The sequence below is a fragment of the Colias croceus genome, chromosome 30, assembly GCF_905220415.1.
Source record: "Colias croceus chromosome 30, ilColCroc2.1".
In the NCBI taxonomy this organism is placed as follows: Eukaryota; Metazoa; Arthropoda; class Insecta; order Lepidoptera; family Pieridae; genus Colias; species Colias croceus.
The window spans coordinates 2,723,992-2,743,706 of NC_059566.1; the positions used below are offsets into that span (position 1 = coordinate 2,723,992).

At 33.4% G+C, this 19,715-nt stretch overlaps 2 protein-coding genes across 2 annotated transcripts; one reads left to right on the forward strand and one right to left on the reverse strand.

Annotated features, from left to right (window-relative positions):
• The first annotated feature begins 1,388 nt into the window (after positions 1 to 1,388).
• On the forward strand, positions 1,389 to 10,928 carry LOC123704570. Its single transcript, XM_045652950.1, has 5 exons — positions 1,389 to 1,529; positions 3,220 to 3,356; positions 6,842 to 7,015; positions 7,875 to 8,313; positions 9,577 to 10,928. The coding sequence occupies exons 1-5, from the start codon at positions 1,472 to 1,474 to the stop codon at positions 9,615 to 9,617; spliced, it is 849 nt and encodes a 282-aa protein (XP_045508906.1). The 5' UTR covers positions 1,389 to 1,471; the 3' UTR covers positions 9,618 to 10,928.
• Positions 10,929 to 13,510: 2,582 nt separating this feature from the next.
• LOC123704537 (sugar transporter ERD6-like 9) lies at positions 13,511 to 17,854 on the reverse strand. The gene is made up of 4 exons (XM_045652919.1): positions 17,834 to 17,854; positions 17,373 to 17,511; positions 14,083 to 14,709; positions 13,511 to 13,608 (listed from the first exon to the last, which is right to left on the reverse strand). Exons 1-4 carry the CDS (start codon positions 17,852 to 17,854, stop codon positions 13,511 to 13,513), a joined length of 885 nt encoding a protein of 294 aa, XP_045508875.1.
• Between the last annotated feature and the right edge of the window lie 1,861 nt (positions 17,855 to 19,715).

A 19,715-nucleotide genomic window follows, 5' to 3' on the forward strand; every position in this document is an offset into this window, starting at 1 on the left:
GAAATAGCTTCGCGGGGCTCCGTCAACGAAGATCGAACGATCGAAGATAATAATATGAACATAATATTATTACAATTTTACGGTATGACTGTTACCCGATTGTATCAATAAGAGCTATAAAAAAAAATAACAACGTGTTTTATTACAGAAAGCATTTACTTTACACATTTCCTAATACGATATAGGAATTGTATACAATTCCTAGGAAGATTATACATTTCCTAGGATATGCATGCATTAAATAGTTTTTTAAACAATATTTTATACATTTCCTAAATGGTATCGGAATTGTACACATTTCCTAGGAATTGTCAATTGTATACAATTCCTTGATTTCATACATTTCCGGTAACATATATAAAAAATGTGTATATCGCGATTATAAAGACGTTACGATTATAATCTAATTCGCGAGATAGCTATCTATTGATATTGTAGTTCAAAATCAATATGAACATGCTAGGCTAGTTGTAGTAGTGTTGAGCTCACTGAGCTCAAGCATCCATGATATAAATTATTTAATTGTTACTATCAGTAAAGGTAGACTGACTTATTTTTTAGATTGGAGAATGGCCATGCATAGGTACTCGCGGCCGGGATAGGGTTGTGGTTTATGTCCGACTTCAACTTCCTACAATAAAATCTAATAGCAATACTGCCCTGATAAGTGATAACAAAGAATGCAGTAATCGACATTTTTGGGATTTTTACTTTTTGCAAGAAATGGGATCCCAAGGGGTTTATTAACATGAAAAAAAAATAATTTCATAAAAAAAGTACCCGGAAGTATGTTTTTTAGCTAACGATTTTTGCAGTACTTACATGAAAACTATATCAATGATAAGAAAAAGCGCCGTATTAAACATGTGCTAAAAAATAATGCAGTTCTTGTTAAGATACCCTAAAACAAAGTGCAGTAATAGCCATTACTGTAGCATTTTATTCTAGTGTCTGTAGACCAATTGCTACGTCAAAACGCAGTTCTCCACATTACTGCATTTGTGTGTAGTAAAAGCACAGGTAAAAGTTCGCGAGATCGTAACCGTACGATACAATGCTGCGTTTTGTTGAAGCAAATCTCTGCGTCGTCGTCGTTCGGTGAAGTGAGACGTGCGGCACGTGTGCTGCTCCTGCGCGCTGTTTGTTTTTTAAGTCATGTACATGTCAGTTTAACTGATGTTAAAATAAATGTTGTCTTAATAAAACTAAATTTTCTTCTACAAATTGTTTAATTTTAATATCCCCGCAGTATATTTATAATTTAATAAACCAATTACCTGGTATCCAGTTACAGTAATGAAAAATTTGAGATGGCAATACTGAACGTTGAACAAAAAAAAATGTTATGTCAAAAACTTTAGTTTTGACGTTGACAGTTGTGTAATGGATAACCTATCGTCATAGAAGTTATTTATTGTTGTAATACATATTTATTCTAAAAACATACACTTTGAACTTTTAAATATGAAGGATGGATGATAATGCGAAGAACGCTTCGTCGTATCAGCACGACCAGGAAATATTAGACGGTAAGTTGCATACGTTAAGCAGATGTAATATGAAACTTCCAGGAATCAACAGGTAGTACAAGTATGACGCAAAAATTCTTATTCGTTTTAATTTTATTTTGTATTCTTAGCAATCCTGTGCTCTGTTTACAACGTTTAATACGTATTTGCATAAAAGTTGTATTTTTCACGAATAAAATTACGATAAAAATAAAACAATGATTGTTTTCATATAGACTATAGTTCAATTCAACTATCTTATTAAGTTAGGTATGTTCATTAATACATTGACATATTTTATAAACGATTGAACTATTTATTATAATTGTGGCCTACTCTCTGATTTATTACATATTGTGTTTGATGAACTTCTTTAAAATAACTTAAAAACATCAAATTAAAAGTTAAAAAGTGTGCTTCCATTAATGTTACTAATTATTACTACTATTCAGAAGTCAAGTTAGTTAGTTTAGAATCAATTTACAAAAATTTTATATAGTAGTAACATAGTCCTACTAATATTATAATTATGCAAAAGTTTGTAAGGATGTGTGTGTTTGTTAATCTTTCACGCAAATACTACTGAACTGATTACAATGAAAGTTAGCACACATATAGAGTGTAATTTGGATTAACACATAGGATAGGTTTTATCCCGGAAATCCCACAGGAAAGGGACTTTGTGGGTTTTTACTTTGAAAGCTAGTTATATATAAATTGGTACAGAAAATGAAATTTAATTGAACAAGGAAAACATGTGTAACAATTATAATTGTTTAAAAATACATGAGAAGTTTTTGAGCTTATTGTAAAGAGATAATGCAGCAATAATTTTTATAATATTATGTAATAACTAGATTTCCGCCCGCTGCCTCGCCCGCGTTTTCAAAGGAAAACCCGCATAGTTCCCGTTCCTGTGGGATTTCCGGGATAAAACCTATCCTATGTGTTAATCCAAATTACCCTCTATATGTGTGCTAAATTTCATTGTAATCGGATCAGTAGTTTTTACGTGAAAGAGTAACAAACATCCATACATCCATACATTCATACATCCATACTTACAAACTTTCGCCTTTATAATAGTATTGAGATATATTATTACATATTATCTAGCTAACTGATATTATAACTAACTGATATATAGCATAACTAATATTATAAAGCTGAAGAGTTTGTTTTGTTTAAACGCGCTAATCTCAGGAACTACTGGTCCGATTTGAAAAATACTTTCAGTGTAGATAGCCCATTTATTGAGGAAGGTGACAGGCTATATATAATTACGCTAAGACCAACAGGAGCGGCGCCACGCAGGTGAAACTGTGAAGCGCAGCTAGTATCACATATAATTTAATTTTCTCTCTTTTATGAGTGCAAAAAAGACTAAATAAAAATTGATAAGTATATAAAATAACAATCATGTTTTAGGGAATAATGAAGAAAACCTTTTTGCCTTACTTTTTATTAACAGTGTATCCTTGGTACAGTGGTTGACGCGTGAGCGTAGCACCGAGAGGTCCTGGGTTTGATTCCCGGTGGAGACGAAGAAAAAAAAAATGTCTCGGTCTGGTAGGACACAGAAGGCTGATCACCTACTTGTCCCTAAAGAAAATCGATCAGTGAAACAGATGTGTAATGCATCTGCCCCTGACCCCACTAGGGGACATGGGACTTCCCTTTTTTTAATAACAAGTATTATAACAAATTTCAGCTCGCGGTATCAACATGACAGTGGAGGACGTAGCCGGTCTACCGACTTGCAAATATTCAGAACGTGTGCAGTCATTGAATTTGAATGAGGATGATCTTGTGTTTCTGAAAGGGCTAAGACGGAGGATACGGAATAGGGTAAGGTTTTTATTAAACTAGCTTACCGCCTGCGGTTTCGCCCGCTTTGTCTAAAACCTAATAAATTATATACTAAAACCTTCGTCTTGAATCACTCTATCTATTAAAAAAAACCGCATCAAAATCCGTTGCGTAGTTTTAAAGATTTAAGCATACAAAGGGACATAGGGACAGAGAAAGTGACTTTGTTTTATACTGTGTAGTGATAACAAAATGAGTAAATAAAATAATTTGGGCTTGCTGTTTGAATTTTAATTAGGGCAGGAAGGGTAATGTTATATAGACAACTAGCCTGCCTACCGCGGTTTCACTCGCGCAGTCAAATAAAAACCCGCATAATTCCCGTTCCCGTGGGATTTCCGGGATAAAACCCATCCTATAGTCTTACTCAGGTCTCAAGCTAACTCTGTACCAAATTTCATCTTTATTGGTTCAGCAGAAGGGCACAAACAGGCAAGCACAGTTATAATACAAGTAGATAACTGCGTTAAAAACAACCGACTTCAAACTTGCACTTGCAACATTTACAAATACAGACAAAAATGCTCATAAAATAAAAACTACTGGGCCTATCCGAATAAAATTTTTATGGGACCAATTCGACACCATCCCGCATCAAACAAAAAAAGAATCACGTAAATCGGTTCAGAAACCTCTGAGTAATCGGTGTACATACATAAAAAAAAAACATACCGGCCGAATTGATAACCTCCTCCTTTTTTTTGAAGTCGGTTAATTAGTTAGAATGTAAAGTTTTATTGTCTTATAGTGAAAGGAAATTCTCAAGGGCCTATATCACTCTCTAGCCTCCTTACTATCTTATACACAACAATCGTATATTAAAATAGCTTTGTTGTGACGTTGAAGAATGACAAACATACAAAAACACTTTTGATTTTATAATATAACTTATTAGTAAAGATAGCCGTTTTCGATAAATGGACTATCCAATGAAAAAGCCGCAGCAGCTTAGAAAAATTACACAGCTCAACAAAAAAACAATTTTTTTTTGTTGCCCTGGATATTTCTACAGATTTATATATTTCAAGTACCCAGTTTGCGAATGTAATCATTAAAATTATTTAATTGGCTCTAGTTTTTTTTAAATTTGGATTTTCATATATATAAAAATTTCTTACGGCCCTTCAGAGTACGGGTTACTAACAAGTGTTTATTTTTAGGTGAATTACGTTTTCTGCACATTTATTCGCTCAGACATAACCCTATTCTATAAAACTGACTGTAGAATATCAGAATAATAAATGGTTTCTGTAAAAAAAACATTTTTATGAACAACAATGTTCGGTTTGTATTGAGTTAAAGAAACCCAGTAGCACTTGGTCAGCAAAGTGGATAGGTATACGAAATTCCCTTGATGTTTTTATTAATAGAATTAGACAAAGCAAATTCATTAGGAATAATTAATAAATATGAAAATTTAGGCCTTTGAGGGAATCTAGAAGTATAAGAAGAATACCCGATGGCCCTACAGGACGGGCGTGTCGACAATTGATAAAAAATGAAAATTTAACAAAATTTAATAACTGATGCTGAATGTAAATTATGGAGAGATATAGTATTAATTAATTTAAGATTAATTTAAAACACCAAATTATAAAGAAATGGCACAACAGTTGTTTAAAAAACTTCATTATTTTATGAGCAAATACGAGCATAAAGCTACACTTTGCCCACAGTCTCCTGGATAGATATCCAGTAAATCTGCGGAATTTCTGTGAGAAACAGGAAGAACACATCGAAAAAGAAGTAAAAATTATGGAATAATGGTATCAGGGTATATGGGATCGTCACATGATGGCAGATTACTGATGGTCCATAAGAAAACTATTGTCCCAAAATTAACTAAGAAGAGAAGCTTATAAAATCTATTTCCTTGTACTATTTCATAAGTTTTAATGATTTTTCTCTATTTTTATATCCATTTGAATTAATTAAATACTAAAACAAAACAATAAGTAAAACTTTGTAATAAATAAATGATGTAAAACAAATATACCTTCTATTTCATGCTGCGTTTTAGAGTCTAGTAAGAAAATTAGGATAAAAAAAAACTAGAGCCAATCTACCAAAACCATTAATAGTTCTATATATAATATGCATTAAATTATTCGAAACCACTTTCACATCCAGGGCAACAAAATCATTGTTGACCAGTGTTATCCTAGCATGATGTACTTAGTAATTCTATGTCTCAATTTTTTTTGACAAAAAATATTATTGTTCTTTACTGAATATCGAATGTAATAGTATTATTAAATGCAATTAAGACTTCTCCAAATGAATGCCTATAAAACCGCGGCACACAGCTAGTGAATTCGCAAAAATGCCACATCCATTCACATCGACTCGCGTTACGATAAAGTATGGATGCGGTATCGTGTTACACGGCTTACCGCGGTGTTGTGTTGCAACTTGCACTGGGAAATAACTGTCACTGAATTGTGAATACATTCTAAACATATTTGCAATTTACTGAAAAAAAAAGTCTTGTTATGATTCAATTCAATTTTTCGAAGGGTGGCAATTTTGTTTGAGTACAATAAGTCTTGTTATGTCTTTAGTACTTTGTCCTGAAAAATTGGAGTATCGAACACTCAAAGAAACTTTCGAATCGGACATGTAATTGCCGAGAAAAAGGGCGTTCAAGCAAACAAAAAATCTCTTCAGCTTTGTTTATTCATTGTATTAGATAGTAATAGACTCACATTCGCGAAATAAAGTTTATTAGAAGGCAACCGAACCACAAGCTGTATAGCTGTATAGTAATAAACATAAGGTCAATTCAAATTAAGCCATAGCTCTATTTAAATAAGATTCAATGTCAACTAGCTGCGCTTCGCGGTTTCACCCGCGTGGCTTCGCTCCTGTTGGTCTTAGCGTAATGATATATTTTTTTTTTTAACGTGAGGAAATTCTCATGAATACCGGCTTCTTCGGGGGCAGCAGCACGGTTATGTCAGACTCATACTGACTAAAACCTCACGGTGGCCTACTTCCGCGCAAGTAAAGAGGGGATCCCGGGATCTCCGGTGGGAACGCTCACAGTACCCCTCGCGCGCCTGCCATTGGCAATCTACTCGTATGTAGTCGCGAACTACCCTACGCGCATGCCTAGCACTACGACAGACTGCAGCCACAACAGTCTGTCGCCCTCCTCGCGTTGCCTATTGAATGAGCGCAGCCCCCGCCGCACACACTCTGCAACGATAAAGGCAGGAGCTCGTCGGGTCTACTAAGTGACTAGCGTAATGATATATAGCCTATAGCCTTCCTCGATAAATGGGCTATCTAACACCTAAAGAATTGTTCAAATCGGACTAGTAGTTCCTGAGATTGGCGCGTTCAAACAAACAAACTCTTCAGCTTTATAATATTAGTATAGAGTCGCGTCCTAATGAACTTTCTTTACCGATTGTTAGTACTTATTAACATACTGTCTCACACATACAATCTCACTCACACAGCTAGCATCACAAAACAGCCGACGCCGCAGTATGGAAAACTTACGCCGTCTCACACGAGAACTACGTGCCGTAAGAGCTTGCCGTGACGACACGCTTTCAGAGCGACGCGTGTTGCTGGCGAAGCGAAGCGAACTTCGTAGCCGTTGCGTCACACTGCGCTCTTATATACTGCGGGTGAGTGTGTGTGTTTTTTTATTATAGCGGGATAAATACCGTTAAGTATCTCAGCCCCCCTAGCACTAGCCTATACACGTATCTACAGCCTACGTCAATCACATACATTCGTAGTCTATTCTATTGAACGCTACGCTAATAGAAAGCCACTTGGCTAGGGGGGAAGGTCTAGATCTGCGATGTATGTCGGTCTCAATCATGGTCTCATGGTCCATACCAAATCAAACAACCCTCTTTCTCGAGTCCATATGCCCGTGGGATGGCCGTGATGGCTTTACTTCACGGAGGGACAGACGGATGTGTGTGTGTGTGTGTGTGATTCGATATTATTTTTTATCTTTTTAATTGTTAACCATCATACTTAATCATGTGTGGTGTTAATGAAATAATATTTATTATGTAGTATTGATTTTTTCTTCACTATGTTTTATTCTCTTTAAACAAAGGTCTTATTTCAATGTGTTATTTTAACACAAACTGGAAACAAATTAAGAATTTATTATAAACTTTTAAAAACACTCGTCATAAATGCTATATTTAGATATTTTAAAATCTGTAGCCACTGCCACTTATTAAAAAAATTACAATATGTCCCACATGAATACTTGCATAACTTACTATAGTGAAGTCCCATGTCCCCTAGTGGGGTAAGGGGCAGATGCATTATACATCTGTTTCACTGATCGATTTTCTTTAGGGACAAGTAGGTGATCAGCCTTCTGAGTCCTGTCAGACCGAGACAATTTTCTTTCGTCTCCACCGGGAATCGAACCCAGGACCCCTCGTTCTACGCTCACGCGTCAACCACTGTACCAAGGAGGTGGTAACATAACTTAATATATTCGATTTAAACTTTCAGATCCTACAAGACAGATCAGACACATGCAAAGTGCCAGAAATCGAGCCAGAACGTATAATAGAATCTCCTCAACCAGACCCATATATAAAATCACAAGTATTCGAATGTCGTATCGACAAACTAGTTCAGCAAAGTGTAAACCACATTTACAAGGAAAAAGATAAATTCAAAATGGACGACAAATACAAAATGGACGACAAATACAAAATGGACGAACATCTATACATATATGATAAACAAATGGATGTGTTTAATGTAGACGGAAAGGATATATACTTTAATGAGACTAAAGATGATTTTAAAAAAGAAAGGGTGTGCGCTAAAACTGTTTTTATTGGTACTGGGGAGGAAGTATTGAATCTGTCGAAGAAAAAGAGTCACGGTAGGAAACAGTCCGCGCCACGACGGATTACATACGTTTTTACCGAACCTGATGAAGGTAAGTTATTATTATCTAAAACTAATCCATACTAATATTATAAATGCGAAAGTAACTCCGTCTGTCTGTCTGTTACTCAATCACGCCTTAACTACAGAACTAATTTGTATGAAATTTGGTATAGGGATATTTTGATACCCGAGAAAGGACATAGGCTACTTTTTACCCCGGAACATAGGATAGGTTTTATCCCGGAAATCCCACGGGAACGGGAGCTATGTGGGTTTTTCTTTGACTGCGCGGGTGAAGCCGCGGGTGGAAAGCTAGTAATATATAAAAATATCCAAAATAATAATATATCCTACTAATATTATAAAAGTATTATAAGTTTGTAAGGATGGATGTGTATGTGTGTGTTTGTTACTCTGTCAAGCAAATACTACTGAACCGATTACAATGAAATTTAGCACACATATAGAGGATAACTTGGATTAACACGGGCACTGTGCGGTTGAAAGAGTAACAAACATACATACAGTCACATACATCCACCCTCACAAACTTTCTCATTTATAATATTACTAGTGGTTCGCCCCGGCTTCGCCCGTGGTACCTACATGTTTACGTTTTTTTTCATAAAAACTATCCTATCTCTCAAGTTGGATCGAACTGCACATAGTGTGCGAATTTTATTATAATCGGTTAAGTGGTTTAGGAGTCCATTGAGGACAAACATTGTGACACGAGATTTATATATATTAAGAAGATTAGGATAGCATTTGTATGCTGTAACACAAAAATTGCATGATTTAATATTTACCGATAAGAAACTCTATTTTCGTCCGCCCCGGCTTCGCCCGTGGTACATATTTCGCAATAAAAGGTAGCCTATGTCCTTTCTCGGGTATCAAAATATCTCCATACCAAATTTCATGCAAATTGATTCAGTAGTTTAGGCGTGATTGAGTAACAGACAGACAGACGGAGTTACTTTCGCATTTATAATATTAGTGTGGATTTTAAGTTTTATGTTTACTAGCTGTTGCCCGCGACTATGTCCGCGTAATTCTTTTGAGAACAAAACGTGGAAATTCCCGTAGGAATGTGATGTTTTACAGCAGTAAAAGTAACCTATGTGCTAATTCAGACAATTATCTATCACTATACCAAATTTCATACATTTCAGAGCAGCTGTTTTGCGTGAAAGAGTTACAAACATACATACATTATTTTAATCTTTCGCGTTTTTAATATTAGTAGGTAATTTAATAACAATATCAAATATTGTTAAGAAATTATGATAATATTTCTTTCATTTTTCAGATGGAGTTTTAGATTTGAAAATAAAGAAGGAACCGGAATGATTGTGCCTGATGTATAAATACAAATACATATATATTTCTACACGACGGTATATATTATGGATTCAATATTTAATATTTTCATAAAGATTCGTTGTTATTGAAACTTTTAACGGGTTTAAAACGTGATTTTTTCACTTAAAACATTTAAAATATATCATATACAAGCGGTCCGCCCCGGCTTCGCCCGTGGTACATGTTTACGGTTTCTCTCCATAAGAACCATTCGCGTACTTCAAGGAATATTATTAAAAAATAATTAACAAAATCGGTTCAGCCGTTCTCGAGTTATGCTCTTACCAACACATTTTGCAAATGATTTTTATATTAAAGAAGATATAATAAAGTTCAACTAGCTTCATCCCGCGGGTTCACTCGCGTGGTATTAAGATAAAAAATATATTTATTATTCAAGACAAACCTATCTGTATATCATCTAAATCGGTATAGTCGTTTTTACGTGAAAGAATTCTAAGAAATACAGTACTAGGAGTACTGTTGTAAAATATTAGTTTATTAATAAATAAATTATTTAAATTATTTCAGATTCGGTTCTCACTGAAATTGTAAGGAAAGTGAAGAAAAACCATGTCATATTTTTAATATTAAGTGAGATATGATTTAATCAAGTTTTAAACCCGTTAAATTGTTTAAAATTATATTTATTTCAAAATATTACACAAATGATGTTTATTATATACTGTATACATGAATTGTTCAAATGTAAAAAAATTTATAATTAATAATTTGCCTGTATATCTGTCTCGCTCTATATCACGTCAAATTATACAAGAGTGAAAGAGATAGACAATCCGTCGTGACATTTATATGTACAGACCAAATATGCAGACTTACGAATTTTTTATAGTTAGTTCTGTCGAAAAATGGAGCTTATTACAATAATATGTACTAAAATTTATATATTTTAATATCTTTATTTATATATTAAAATATCTTTATTTTTAAACAAGAATAATGTACCTTTCTACTGGTGAAAGAATTATCAAAATCGGTTCAGTAATTTCAAAGGTTATTGGTACAAACACATAAAAGATTATATGTATCTGTGTAATATAATTTTATTGTAATATATACTAACTAATAATGTTTTATCATAATTTTGATTTAATATTATTGATAACAATTTTTAGTTTCAATATTATATTGTGTTTTAAATACAACATAAATGTACGCAGTAAACAGAAAAATTTAAGTACCTATATGAAATTAATAGACCTCATTTTGATATAGGAAAAAGAATAGTTTACAATAATTATGTAAAATGTTTTTATTGAAGTTAAAGTTATGTCTTCTTTAAAATTAAACGTCAAATGGCCTCTAAGCTCCGTTTTTGGACATTTATTAAGTAATAACTTAGTTTGTAAGTTGTAACTTAGCAAAACCTCATGAAACGTGAGTTCACGCAGATCTTACAAAGTTAAATAACATGTTTTTGAGTTTTTTTAAAGAGGGTAGTTTAAAAAAACATAAAATTATTCAAACAAATAGTCCTGGAACAAAGAAACTTGAAATTTGGTTGGTACGAAGAAACGTCTTATAGCACATATAAAGAAAAATTAAAAGTGACAACTTATAATAAAAACAAGTTTTTACGGAACCCTCTGTCCACGAATCCGATTCGCACTTGGCTAGTTTTCATTTCAAATTACCCTCGTTTCTTATAAAACCCAAATACATAATACTACATTCATTATTCTGTTTAAAATATAGATAACTATAATATTACAAGCCAAATTTTGTTGATATTCTTTCTCAGCGTTTTCTAGGTCTATTTTTTTCAAAATGATTTAAGAACATTGTTAATTTACTTTTTTTGACAAACACGGCACTATATTATAATGAATTTAATTATATTTTACTCAGATATTTTAAACCGACTTCAAAAAAAGGAGGAGGTTATCAATTCGGCCGGTATGTTTTTTTTTATGTATGTACACCGATTACTCCGAGGTTTCTGAACCGATTTACGTGATTCTTTTTTTGTTCGATGCGGGATAGCGTCGAATTGGTCCCATAAAAATTTTATTCGGATAAGCCCAGTAGTTTTTATTTTATGGGCATTTTTGCAAGTGCAAGTTTGAAGTAACGCAGTTATCACTTGTATATTTGAAATTCGTCCGAAAAATTGTTTGTCGTTTTTTTTTATTGTAAGTGTCATTCGGTGTATGACAATTTAAAAAACAAGATGGCGTAGTTTTGGCGCCCAATTTATATATTTTTAATCGATTGAATGAAAATATGAATTTTAAATAAAAAGCAATGAAATTTTAACGTTATTTTTAAGTGTTATCCACGCTATTTTTGTATAGTTAATAGTTATTACAATTATTTCTTACGCAAATATCACAAGAACGATCCAACCAATGTATAGAATAAGTTTGTTTATAACATAAATAAATATAACTGAATATTTACTGTAGTCGTAAGGAATTTTTTACAAAATATTTTTATAAGCTAACGATTTGTGTACGAAGTATGTGATGTTGAGTTTTAAATAAATAACTATAGTTACCTTTGTGACTTTTATTCAATTAATAGCTTACCGCCCGCGGCTTCGCCCGCTTTGTCTTAAACCTAATAAATTATATACTAAAACCTTCCTCTTGACTCTCTCTATCTATTAAAAAAACCGCATCAAAATCCGTTGCGTAATTTAATGATTTAAGCATACAAAGGGACATAGGGAAATAGGGACAGAGAAAGCGACTTTTGTTTTATACTATGTAGTGATGATATTGTAAGTAATTCAAGGTAGGTTATTAGCTTAAGGGTGCTTTTTCACCAATAATATGCGAGGATGTGTACCGAGGAATGTGTTTGTAACTAACCAATAATATCGCTTCAAATGCTCTCAAACTAAATGAAGCGATATGATTGGTTCACATTCCTCGCTACTTATTCTCGCACATTATTGGTGGAAAAACGCTCTTAGTGTGGCTAATAAGCATAATTAACTTCAGTTGTCTCCGTTTTGCTCACGATAGTTGAATCATTCCATCTCACTGACTCATCGTGTTTTTGAAGTGAAAATTCTAAGGCCGGTTGCAGAGATTCACCGACCATCAGTGCGTACGCCAGTCGCGCTTGTCATATGTATGGAAATTCATAAAACTGTTCATAGCTAGACCGACCATACTCACGCGTATTTCCATACATAACAAGCGCGACTGACGTACGCACTGATGGTCGGTGAAGCTCTGCAACCGGCCTTAGGCGCGTTGAGAGTAACATTTCAGGTTGTGGTTGTGTCATGGTAATACCCTCTATTTGTGTGCTAAATTTCATTGTAATCGGTTCAGTAGTATTTGCTTGAAAGATAATTTTCACATACCATCCTCACACACTTTCGCATTTATAATATTAGTAGGGTTATCGGATCATGAATTAAAAGGTCACATTCTAAAAATATTTATTTAATAATGAACAATGTGTTTTACCTTATACAATATGTAATACCTTAAAATTACAAGTATAATATTTCTATTATTTGAACAATTGAATAAATAAGACACTATAGTGGAGCAAAATATCTATTCTAAGTTATAAATTACTGAAGTGAAACTACTAGGCGCGTTGATAGTAAATTTTCAAGGTCATGGCAATATCGTCACGTCATGGAGTACTAGATTTCCGCCCGCTGTTTCGCCCGCGTTTTCAAAGGAAAACCCGCAGTACCCGTGGGATTTACGGGATAAAACCTATCCTATGTGTTAATCCAAGTTGCCCTCTATAATATGTGTGATAAATTTCATTGTAATCGGTTCAGTAGAATTTGCGTGAAAGAGTAACAAACACACACACTCATCCTCACAAACTTTCGCATTTATAATATTAATAGGATAGTAGGATTCATTTCCTATTGTCATAAATATTTGTTATTTTTTCTTAAACAACTCTTCAATCTCTTGCAAAGACCTATCTTTCGTCTCAGGCAAGAATAAATACAGAATCAGCGTACAAATTGAACTAGAAACTGCGTAAAATAAAAACGTGCCATGCATACCCAAATTTTTAAACAAAAATGGCGCAACTTTCAGCATAAAAGCTATTAAAAAATAAAAGAACACCGACGTTATCAACACGGCTACTTCTTTAAATCTAAGCGGTACTATTTCAGCCATAATTGAAGTGTTTAAAATCATCGGACCACTGCTAATAGGCAGTGAAAAACACATTAACAAACATATAGATAGAATATTGTTCTCGACAATTAAACCAAGCTTAATAAGATATAAATAAACCGCAATAATTATCAAAAAGATTATACCTATAGAAGATGTAGTCAAATACAATGTCCTTCTTCTATACAATTTGGACATGAAACAACCGAAATATGTTGAAAAAACTGTCACACCGTCCAAAATTAACATGCCAGTGTACGCAGCCGTTTCGTTTTGAGTTATTTTCTTTATAATATCTATAGAATATATGGCACATACGAATTTACCAGTCAAATTATACTGGGCTAAAAGCACAAAGGACAACATAACAGGCATCAAAAATTCCCTAGCAGATACCGTTGCGAGCATTTTGCCAAATGTCCATTTTTCTTTCTTCGATCCCTGAGCAGATAGTAAAAGTTTTTCTAAGTTCCGTTCTGCCTCAGTATTGGAACCAAACAACCATCTATGAGATCGTTTACAGTCTTCAAATCTACCTTTCACAGCGAGTCTATACGGTGACTCGATCCAGAAGAAACAACCGAATAAATAGATACAACAAACTCCGCCTACAATGCCTATATACTTCCAATGCAAGAAGGTTCCTATAGCATTAGAACACCACACACCCCAGAAAAGACTTGCTGACTTTATCGTCAAGAACATACCTCGATATTTAGGACTAGTGTATTCTGAAATAACATAAATGCCAATTATCAGATTTCCAGCATATGCTAAGCCGAAAACTATTTCGGAAATTAATATTTGTAAAGGGTTGGTGCTTGTGCAGAAAATGATGTAAGTTATTAATATGTCTACACCAATCGCGATGAAGGTGATTTTGCAGCCGAAGAATCTAATGAATATTGGCATGATGACTACCCAGGGTACAGCTGCGAAGCCGAAGACGGAATCTGAAACAAAAAGGTTATCTATACTTATTAGTTATTACTATTTTACTACTAGATATCTATACCTACATATAATAAATCTGTAGAAGGGTCAATTCTGTACATTGAAAATATTGAAAAAATAAATACCAGGGGGTGTTACTGGATTGATACCAAACCCAAATATGTGATTAAAAATTTTTTTGTCTGTCTGTCTGTCTGTCTGTCTGTCTGTCTGTCTGTATGTTCAGGCATCACGTGAAAACTAACGGTTCGATTTCGATGAAACTTGGTATAATTATACCTTATTATCCTGGGCGTAAAATAGGATACTTTTATCCCGGAAAAAACGTAGAAAAAAATAAATCTTAATTTTTCAGTTTTATCCATAGACTTTGTTCTGTACTCAGTAGAACCGCGAACATACGTTGCGTATTATTATATTATAGGCCTAGTCGTATTTGGATACAATCGATATTTAATGTCATTGTCAGAATTACTCAAAATGGAGAAATCAACCATCCACGCGAAGACCGACATTCGCGCGGACGGAGTCGCGGGCGGAAGCTAGTACAAAATATAAAAAAAACATGACTAGCCGTTTGGCTGGTTGGTAGTGGCCCTGCCTTCCAAGCCAGAGGTCGTGGGTTCGATTCCCATATTTTCACACACGCTCTTTTTTTTCTTTATCACCGTATGTTTAATTAGTTTTCAATGTTTTAATGTTCTTTTTAACTGTAGAAAGATTTCAATTAAATTGATAATAATTAAGAAAAAAAAATATATTTATTTGTACCGATGCACATTAATACATAAAAAATAAATAAAATTAACTTATAACTAGTTACAACGACGGCACAAAATGGGTAATATCCACTCAGTGGTTTGAGAATCTAAGGACATATAGACACTTAGATTCTCCACTGATTTTCAGTGGACACCATATTGACACCCTGACAGTGGCAGTGTACATATTATGAAAAAAATAAAAATAAAAGCAATTGTAAATAAAATTAAATGTTGTGTAAATGTCGCAAGGTTTTATTATTATTCAATACATACTTAGGTATATAAAAAAAATTGTTATGTTAATACCTTCATGATGTACCTAATTACGTTTAGGTAGTTCTCTTACATAATTATGTAGTTAAAATCAGTTGAAAATAATTAAAAATTCTGTAAAAGTTTCTCTATCAATAAAAAATAATCTTTTAATGTACTATTTTCGCAGTCAAGCCTTTTTCAGTATGGTAATTATTTTCATGAAAAATATTATTATATTATCTGGTTTATTACTATAATACTCGAAAATAATTACTGCAGTTTTAAATTGAAATTCAAATTTAGTATAGTAATATAATATTAGTAGTTATAGATAACTATCTATACTAATATTATAATACTAGCTTCCGCCCGCGACTCCGTCCGCGCGGAAAAATTAAGAAAAATTAAGATTTATTTTTTTTCTACGTATTTTTCCGGGATAAAAAGTATCCTATTTTATGCCCAGGATAATAAGGTATAATTATACCAAGTTTCATCGAAATCGAACCGTTAGTTTTCACGTGATTCCTTCACATACATACAGACAGACAGACAGACAGACAGAAAGACGGACAGACAGACAGACAAAAAATTTTTTAATCACATATTTGGGTTTGGTATCGATCCAGTAACACCCCCTGCTATTTATTTTTTCAATATTTTCAATGTACAGAATTGACCCTTCTACAGATTTATTTTAATTATAGAATAGTAATAGTATAGTATAGAATAGTATTATAAAACACATAATATTAAACTATCTGTTATTTGTAACCACAATCTTGCAAATAAATACTTATAATTAACTAGCTTTCCACCCGCGGCATCGCCCGCGCAGTCAAAGAAAAACCCGCATAGATCCCGTTCCCGTGGGATTTCCAGGATAAAACCTATCCTATGTCCTTTCTCGGGTATCAAAATATCTCTATACCAAATTTCATGCAAATTGGTTCAGTAGTTAAGGCGTGATTGAGTAACAGACAGACAGACAGAGTTACTTTCGCATTTATAATAACAGTATGGAGTATGGATTTGAAATTTCAATTTCAATTTAAAACTGCAGTAATTATTTTCCTAAGTACCTAGTAATAAACCAGATAATATCGTTCATGAAAATGAATTGAAAAATACTTGATTGCGAAAGAAGTAAATAACCTAAAAGATTATTTATTATTTATAGAGAATTTTTTACAGAATTTTTAATTATTTTCAACTGATTTTAAACAAAGTCGCTTTCCGCCGTCTGTGTGTCTGTCTGTAATCTTTAAAACTGAGTAGCGGATTTGATGCGGTTTTTTTAAATAGATAGTAGAGTGTTTATCGAGGAATGTTTTAGTAGTAGTATAGTATTATATTATCTGCGGTTTTAGCAACTTATCACCACATAGTAAAAAACATAGGCGCTTTCTATGGTTAAATCTTTAAAACTACGCAGCGGATTTTGATGCGGTTTTTTTAAATAAATAGAGTGATTCAACAGGAAGGTTTAAGTTTATAATTTATTAGGTTTTAGACAAAGCGGGCGAAGACAAAGCGGGCGAAGACAAAGCGGGCGAAATAAATAGGTAAACAGTAAATGAATAATTATGAACGAAAACATGAAATGAAATGAATGAACAAATACATAAATAAATAGTACCTACATAACCAGCTGGCCATTTCTTCCCCAAACACCGCGGTATCGTTTATTTCTCTCCGTAACTGTGGCACTATTACTGTAGGAGCTCCTATATTCATACCACTTATAAAGAACATGGTCCATACTCCACTGCTGATGAATAGCTGGAACAATGAATGAATGAACAATTTAGTAAATAGTAGTATTTAACAAGCGACCTTATTGCTACAGCGATGTCTGCCAGGCAACCCAAACGAAAATGAAATTTTTTGGTAAATGTTAAAAATAATTATGTAATGACGATTCGAAAGTGCTACTAAATAGTAGTCTAATTGAATAAATGAATGTTTGAGTTTGAGTTTAAGTTTGAGTTTGAGTTTGAGTAGGTATGCTAGACGGTGGTGTATGTAACATTTTAAAAGTATTTTAGTTATAATAATAATAATATGTAATTAAAAATAGATAATGTGATTTTAAAAGACCAACTTCATGATTTCTTGCCGGCATAGTGTAGGAAATACTAGCTTAAGACCTAGATTTGTGTTGATTTGAAGAGTGAAATTTAATTCTGTTTAATTTTTAGTTAGTTCGATTCCCGGTAGTAGCAAGAGAATTTTCGAAAATCTTGGAATGCAGTTCTATTTCTTTTTAAAAATAAAGGAATATTTCCCTTCAGCAAAACTTGCCAGTACCTAAGTATTACAAGTAGGGCCCATCGAAAATTTCCATCCTATCCTACTAATATTATAACTGCGCATTCCTCTTATGGACTAACTAACAGTGAATGTAAAGCAGTATACAATAATTCCAAAATCACCAAAATTAAACAATAAAATTACTTAATCTATTTTCAATTTAAATATCCTCGAGCGCACATAATAAATTACTGATAGCATAATCTGTGAAAAAAATATCGTAAATATAACTGGCATTTAGAATAATTAAAAACCGGCCAAGTGCGAGTCGGGCTCGCGCACAAAGGGTTCCGTAGCAGCAAATATAATAAACTTATTATGTCAATTTATACACCTGGTGAATGGAGCCTAAACTCTCCCGATATTTTGCCTTGTACTTTTATGTATGAATATTAATTTTATATATGTATTTATAAATATTCCGTGCTATAGGCGTGCCCAAATCGGCTTGTGATAACTGAATAAAGAAGTATATACACCAGCTTCACAATTAAAATTACCAAATATATTATCCAGGTGAGTTTCACCTCTAGTGGTTATACAATTCAAATGCACAATGTATTTAAGGTACATTACTGGATAAGGATTAATGGCGTATTGCTTGAATAAGCTAATATTTCTCGTAAAAAGTACCTACATTATAAAGATTTTATATCATCGCGGATTTTTAAAGGTGTACAATACTGTAGTATATTTTTTGATCTATCTTATAAGGTTCAGCCATCGTTTTCAGTGTAAGCACAATAACTTAACCAAAATTACAGTTAAATCAACCTATCTCAAAAACTATAAGATATACTTTGATCAAACCAAAAATCGTTGAAAGAGTTAATTAGCATGCATCACCTCTATTTTTTTTAGAATTTTATACCCCGTAGTTATAAAAATAGAGGGGGGGGGACATACTTTTTACGACTTTGAGAGCTGATATCTCAAAAACCGTTCACTTTAAGAAAAATGTTTTTTAGAAAACTTTATATCATTTTAAAAGACCTTTCCATTGATACCCCACACGGGTATGTACATCGAAAAAAAAAATTTCATCCCTCAGTTACATGTATGGGGGGCCCCACCCCCAATTCTTTTTTTTACTATTTAGTGTCATATTTTTGTAGCGGTTCATACAACACATATTCCCATCAAATTTCATCACTGTAGTACTTATAGTTTCCGAGTAAATCGGCTGTGACAGACGGACAGACGGACAGACGGACAGACGGACATGACGAAACTATAAGGGTTCCGTTTTTGCCATTTTGGCTACGGAACCCTAAAAACTTCGACGATATGCTAACATTTTTAATTTTTATGTATCGTAGGTACTAGCTAATTATTTATTTTAATATGTATTTCTTGATTAAAAAGTTTTTCGATTTAATCACATAAATTTTGAGGTCATGTGAAAAACGTTTAAAAAAACAGCATGTGTCGAGCACACGTGTCAGAAGTGAAACTTCTTTGACAAGATTCGAATATGCCAAAATCGTCGCCTTGCTCCATGACGGGACGGTATTGCCATGACGCGACCTTGAAATTTTAGTCTCAACGCGCCTAAAAAAGTTTCACTTCAGAAGTTGTAGTACCTACATATTTCAATCCTATCCTACTAATATTATAAATGCGAAAGTTTGTGAGGATTGATGTGTATGTCAGTATGCGTGTGTTTGTTACTC